Source organism: Panicum virgatum, chromosome 8N (genome assembly GCF_016808335.1).
Source record: "Panicum virgatum strain AP13 chromosome 8N, P.virgatum_v5, whole genome shotgun sequence".
Taxonomy (NCBI): Eukaryota; Viridiplantae; Streptophyta; class Magnoliopsida; order Poales; family Poaceae; genus Panicum; species Panicum virgatum.
The window spans coordinates 9,363,827-9,370,662 of NC_053152.1; the positions used below are offsets into that span (position 1 = coordinate 9,363,827).

The 6,836-nt window shown below is 44.5% G+C and overlaps 1 protein-coding gene across 1 annotated transcript; it reads right to left on the reverse strand.

The window, feature by feature from the left end:
- Positions 1-4,679: 4,679 nt before the first annotated feature.
- LOC120685993 (12-oxophytodienoate reductase 1-like) lies at positions 4,680-6,187 on the reverse strand. Its single transcript, XM_039968144.1, has 2 exons — positions 5,793-6,187; positions 4,680-5,696 (listed from the first exon to the last, which is right to left on the reverse strand). The coding sequence occupies exons 1-2, from the start codon at positions 6,142-6,144 to the stop codon at positions 4,897-4,899; spliced, it is 1,152 nt and encodes a 383-aa protein (XP_039824078.1). The 5' UTR covers positions 6,145-6,187; the 3' UTR covers positions 4,680-4,896.
- Between the last annotated feature and the right edge of the window lie 649 nt (positions 6,188-6,836).

Consider the following 6,836-nt stretch of genomic DNA (forward strand, 5'->3'; position numbering starts at 1 on the left):
CTGGTTTTATGCACCGTATGCATATATAACAGATTGCTTTTAGATCATGCAGTCTAAGATCAGGGGACATTTAATATGAAATTATTGCAATAGAATAAATAATCCAATTGAATGGATTATATAAAGTGGAAATTAAATTGGTAGATAAATATTTATACCAGATAGTATATATGAGGATTTGGGATTCCTGAAGAGAGACATTTTGGGGAACCTAGAACTTTGGCAAATAACAGAAATTCCATGCATACTAGATGTTGTAGAATTATATATGAACCTGCAGTTTATTGATCATGTTTATTTAAGTATATGGTATGAGTAGTTGTATAAATTTTTGGGCTAAGAAGAATACAGAAGCTAGATAATAATCATTGTAGACTATGTGCAGAGATCAGGGGTAGAACATCGCTGACTTTTATGGGCATGTTGAACATTCCCAACTGCACTATTTATAGAAGTCTAGCTTACTGCATATAATGAATAACCCAAAGAAATTTTATTAAGTGCGTGAATATTCTTTCCTATGAAATTTCACCATAATAGCATATATCACATGGGCATCCACTTGTAGTTGGAGATAAATGGATCTGAATTTTTCATTACTTTGAGCCCATGATAGAGATTTTATTTATGCTATTGAAAAGATCTAATATCGGCATTAGGGGGAGAGAAGACTATATATGAATGCTTGATATTATTTCCCTGGAAGGAAATCAATCTTTAAAGAATTATTCCTTGAAGCTTGAAGCAGGAATAGAATCATGCACTAAACAAGTTAAATGGGAGTTTAACTAAAGCTCTTGGAAAGCATGAAGCAGAGCATATGCCAGATAATTTCAAAATCAAGTAAAGAGGAGTAATTTGAAGCTATAAACCTGAAGTTGAATTTTACTTGTAGTAAATAGAATGTCAAGTGTGATATATCACAGGGACGCTTGTTGGTATATTACGAGACAAAGTGACTTTTTCATTGAGCTGAAATCTACAGGGACGCTTGTGGGTTTTGAATCAATGTATAAATGTCAAAGTAATAAATAAGAAAATCCTTGAATCTCATGAAGAGAATACCTCGTGAAGAAGGTTAAGTAACTCATGAAGAGTATCAATCTTTTAAGAATTATTCCTTGAAGCTTGAAGCAGGAATAGAATCATGCACTAAACAAGTTAAATGAGAGTTTAACTAAAGCTCTTGGAAAGCATGAAGCGGAGCATATGCCAGATAATTTCAAAACGAAGTAAAGAGGAGTAATTTGAAGCTATAAACCTGAAGTTGAATTTTACTTGTAGTAAATAGAATGTCAAGTGTGATATATCACAGGGACGCTTGTTGGTATATCATGAGACAAAGTGACTTTTTCATTGTGCTGAAATCTACAGGGACGCTTGTGAGTTTTGAATCAATGTATAAATGTCAAAGTAATAAATAAAAAAATCCTCAAATCTCATGAAGAGAATACCTCGTGAAGAAGGTTAAGTAACTCATGAAGAGTATCATCATGAAGCGCGCATACACTTAGTGTTAGGAAGCAGAATAACCGAATATCTTTTGTTTGGGAAATCAAAAGATATGGTCAGAAAATAGAATCTCATATTGTGAGAATTTTGGGAGAAGAGAATAGTTGTCGACAACACTACCTCTATAATTGCTAATATTTCTCTTAGGAGAACCCGGATCCGGAAATAAAGTCCATGGCACAATCGCTTGTAGGGAAAATGTCGGGTCATTGAAGAAATCAATTGAGGTTGGATCATAATTAAGTCTGGGAGTTAGAATTCCACACTAAATGGTGAAAGGTTGTGATCCAAAAGTCTATGTAGGACTTATAATCTCCTATGAAGAATGAATAATGGTTCTGCTACATCTCTGGCTAATGAAGTATAATGGCATGAATGAAGATTATGCAGTTAAGTATTTGATTATGAAAAATCTATCTGAAGACATCCTTGAAGGATTTACTCATTCCTGAAGAAAAAATCGCAACACAAAAGAATAAATATCACATACCACGGATTAAGAAGTCTAAGGAAAATATATTCTTAAATGAATATTAAAGTCTCAAAGAAGGGCATATCCTAGAAGGAATATAGTCATAGAATGACTTAATAGGTAATAACATGTTCTTATGAAGAGTTCATTGAAGAGCTCAAATTAAATCATGTACATCACATGAATATACTTCCCTCGATGAAGATAGAATATATCTCGAGAAGAGAAATCTTATTGTTGAACAATAAAATATCCTTGAAGGAATTAGTCAATGCATGACTTACCATTCAGTTACACAAATAATTCCAAAATTGGATTTATGTTTTATGCAATATCTTGTAGATATGCATATATAATTGTAATATTTACCCCTATGATCCTTTGAAGTAATTAATCCTCTGAAAGGATAAACTATGTTTGTATTGCACAACTAAGAAGTGGCTATTTATGCATGAAGCATATTGCTCCTATTCACAATCACCATATTTCATAGAAGAATTGCAAGTCAAGTGTTTGAAAGATTTAGAACTTTGGTATTGCATACTATTGCTTATTCACATTTATGAGAAATGTAATTAAGATATTTTGAACAACGAAGTTCAAATAATGTTGGTGTGAGGGGGAGCATATATGTAGATTAGTTATTCATCTTTCTTGAAGAAATATCACTAAGTATAAAGATCAAGTAGATCGTACTTGCTAAAATATTGAAGTTTTGCATTAATCTTGAAGATAGATATATATTCATGGAGAATATGAGATCTTGAAGATTAAAAAGCCTATAAATGTTTAAGTGTTGTACTCTTTTTCCCTATGTGAGTTTTTACTTGAAGGTTTCTCACACATGGTTTTAATGAGGCAATATGTGCAATGCAAATAGTGTGTGCAATGTACTCTTTTCTCCAAAAGCCATTTTTTCCCAATGGGTTTTCGGATGGAGTTTTTAATGAGGCATATGCATCTCGCGGTATTAGTCCGAGGGGGAGTGTTATGAAACATATCCTAGAAGGACTCTTACCTAAACCATGGATTCCTAGAAGGAATCTTAACATGGACTCCTAGTAGGACTCTTTCCCCGCAGGACGAGAGGAAAGTAGAGAGATTTTGTACAGATCAATGATATGAATAATAAAGAAGAGAGCCTCTCCCTATATCTTGTCTACTTTGTTCTTCTACTTTCATCCACTTTGTTGATCGTGAGAGACGGAGAGGCTAGGGAAAGGTCCAAACCGCTGCCGATATGATTTCACAACACAGACGCGGGAGGTGGGCTTTGCCACGTGCGGGAGGGCCAGAGGAGGGCGTGGGCGGGAGCCAGACGCCGAGACGCGGGAGGTGGGTTACTGGGTTTGGTTAGTTGGTCCATGGTGTAGAATATTATTCAGAACCTAGGATGTAGAATAGCACATGTATTTTATGATATATCTAACGAAGCTCGTTCGATATAGTACATATTATTGATTTTTAATATAAACTTAGTCACACTTTAAATAGTTTGATTTAGGACAAACCGCCGGTTGAAAATAGTCATCACCGCCGGTTTGAGGAGGTGTTGGATTTAACTCGATGGTGATGAAGAGGGCCATCACCAACGGTTCCAAACCCGGCGGTGATAGTGCAAACAATCACCACCGGTTCCAGAACTGGCGGTGTTGCCCCGTCACAAATCAAATTTTTTTTAAAAAATATGCTCCTCTTGCTGCTTCGTGCGCCGTTGCCGCTGCTCAGATGCAGCGCCACCGCTCCACCGCGCGCTCGCCCTCTGCGCGCCGCGGGCAGCGGATTGGAGCAAAGGCCATGCCTGCACACAAAATTCAGTAAACCAAAACTCTTTCATCCATAGCCAAATCCAAATCGACAGATCCCGACCTGAAATCCGAATTAGAACTTGAATCAGGAAGTGGGCAAGGAAGCAAATCAGGGGGAGGAACGGAGGGACATGCAAACGGAAGTTCCAGTAGCAGCCCAGCCGCCATAGCCCCACTTGCAGTAGCCCCGCCTGCAGTAGCGGCTCTCGCTGCAGGAGAGGGTGAGGGGAGCAGCGCCCCCGCTCGCCGGCAGCTGCGCGCCCAAGCCGAGCCCACGCCGCCGCAGCCGCAACTCGCACTGCCGAGCCCATGCCGCTGCCGCGGCCGCAGCGCACGCCGCCGCTGCTGCGCGCGCCGCCGCGCCCACGCCGCCGCTGCCGCTGCCTGCGCCTCCACTGCTGCGCGCGCCGATGGGGACAGGAAGGAGAAGGTGGGCAGGGGTCGGAGATGGGGATGAGAGGAGAAGAAGTTCTGGGGGGCATCGGTGGGGAAATATGATAAGGACGTTGGAAAAAATCTAAGGAGAGGAGTGGGAGATGAAGAGGGAGCGGGAGAGGAAAAAAATATAGATGGGGAAGGCATCTCCGTCGGGTCGTAACACGAACCAGCGGTGATGCGCTCACATCACCGCCGGGTCGTAACACGACCCGGCGGTGATGTCTCGTCAAGAATTACCGTCGGGTTGTGTTACGAACCGGCGGTGATATGAGAGTATCACCGTCGGTTCCAACTAGAACCGGCGGTGATAGTCTAGTACCGCCGGTTCAAACCAAACCGGCGGTGATAAGGTGTTTGTGATGATGAATTCTGCAGTAGTGTACTCCCTCCGTCCCGTAAAGCAAAGTCATTCTAGCTAGTACATACAATACATTATTTTGTTTTGAATAAAACAATTAGCCGCCGATTTATTCTAGCACATACAATACATTATTTCTTTGCACATTGGTTAAGAGTAAACGTGAAACAAACAAAATGTACAAAGTACAAGATCCTGTATACAAATGACTAGTTAAATGGTGGAAATCAACCATATGCGTTGCATAAAGCATGCACATTATTTTTTTAGAAAATCAATTCTGACCACTTAATGAACAGCATGAATGATCATGCACGAGCAGCTGAGTCATCATGGTTTTCATCAAGGAAAGGGTAATCCGTGTAGCCAACGACAGGGTCCTGCGTGTAGAAAGTGGAGCGGTCATACTTGTTCAATGGCGCGCCAAGCTCAAACCTCCTTGGCAGGTCCGGGTTGGCCAAGAAGAGCCTCCCGTATGCGACAAGATCGGTGTAGCCTTCCGCCACTACCTTGTTGCCTTCCTCCCTGTCGTAAGCGCCGGCGGCGATGAACGTGCCTTTGAAGACCTTGCGGAACGGCAACAGCCCATGCGGGATTTGCCTACGACCGTCGACGAAGAATGACCTGCCGCTGTAGGCCAGCCGGGGCTCCACCATGTGGCAGTAAAGGAAGCCGTCGTACCTGTTGAGCTGCCGCACCATGTGGTCGCCGAGTGCCACCGGGTCGGAGTCCACGCAGCCGTTGAAGTCGATGAACGGCGACAACCTGATGCCGACGCAGTGCGCGCCTATCTCACGGACGACGGCGTCGACGACCTCCACCACGAAGCGGCACCGGTTCTCGACGCTGCCGCCATACTCGTCGTTGCGGTCGTTGGCGCTGTCCTTCATGAACTGCTCCAGGAGGTAACCGTGCGCGCCATGGATCTCCACGCCGTCGAACCCCGCCTCCATGGCGTTGCGCGCCGCGCGCCTGAATTCATCCACGACCCCGGGGATCTCGTCCGCTCGGAGCCGCCGTGGCTTGGAGTACACCATGCCGGTCTCGGTGTTCGGGGAGATCGGCTTGTCTGTACTCGAGATTGGCGCCTGTCCATCCGGCTGAAAATCTGAAACAAAAAATTCATTTGGTTCAGAATCCTTCAGAGAGACTACGTACGAATGCATCAAAAACAGCTGAGAGTACAAGCACGCATTGCACGTACCGTTGGTGGAGACCCTGCCGGCGTGCACAATCTGGCAGAAGAAGAGCGCGCCCTTGCGGTGGACGGCGTCGACGATGGGCTTCCACGCCTCCACCTGCTCCCGCGTCCAGATGCCGGGGCAATTCTTGAACCCCTGCGCGGTGGCGGACACCACAGTGGCCTCCGAGATGAGGAGGCCGCCGCTGGTGGCGCGCTGCGCGTAGTACACGGCGGCGTGCGGCTGCGGCACGTCGCCGTAGGAGCGGAACCGCGCCATCGGCGCGAGCACCACCCTGTGGGAGAGCTCGAACGGGCCCATCTTGTACGGCGTCAGCAGCGGGATCGCCTCCTTGGCCGCCTGCTGGTGCACCATCTTGCTATCTTGCTTTGCTCTGCTTCGTGGCTTCTTGCTTGCAATCGACCTTGCTCTCTGCTTCTGCCTCTCCAACGGGATATTTTATACGTGTCGGTGTTGCGTGATTGCTTTGGATGTTCCAGCTGACTTTGTCTCCCTCTTTTGCGATGCTCCGATGCTCGATCGCAGGTTTCTTGCCAGTGGTCGTCACCATATGCGTCATAAATATGGTTGTTGGTCTCAAATAGTCTGATCTCTGATCGTCCCTGCGCTAACCACTGTGGCTAGCTGCTTAAGCAGTGCTACTGTAGTGGCAATGATAAAACGGCATGTTGTGGTAGTACTGTTATTGCATCTTTTTTTAATATTGGTCTCAGCATTTGATTTGAGTACGTCCTCTAAAACTAGCTAGTTGCATAAATAACTTCAATTTACTATGTGCTATAAGGACATTCTAGAAAGACAGTGTTTCAAGTTACGTTTTACATTTCTAGAGGGTTGCATCTTCTTGGGTCGGTTAGATTTGTGGTTTTCTCACCTCATTTACACGGATGACGTTGCTACATGTTATTCTTGGGTCAATTATTATCTCCATAAAACTGTAAGGCCACAGGCCCGGCGCGCGGCCCAGCCCCACTCTGTCGAGGTTTGGGTCCCACCTATAGCGACCTACTTACGTTTCCGTCCTCGCTTCGCGCAAAACGGTTAAC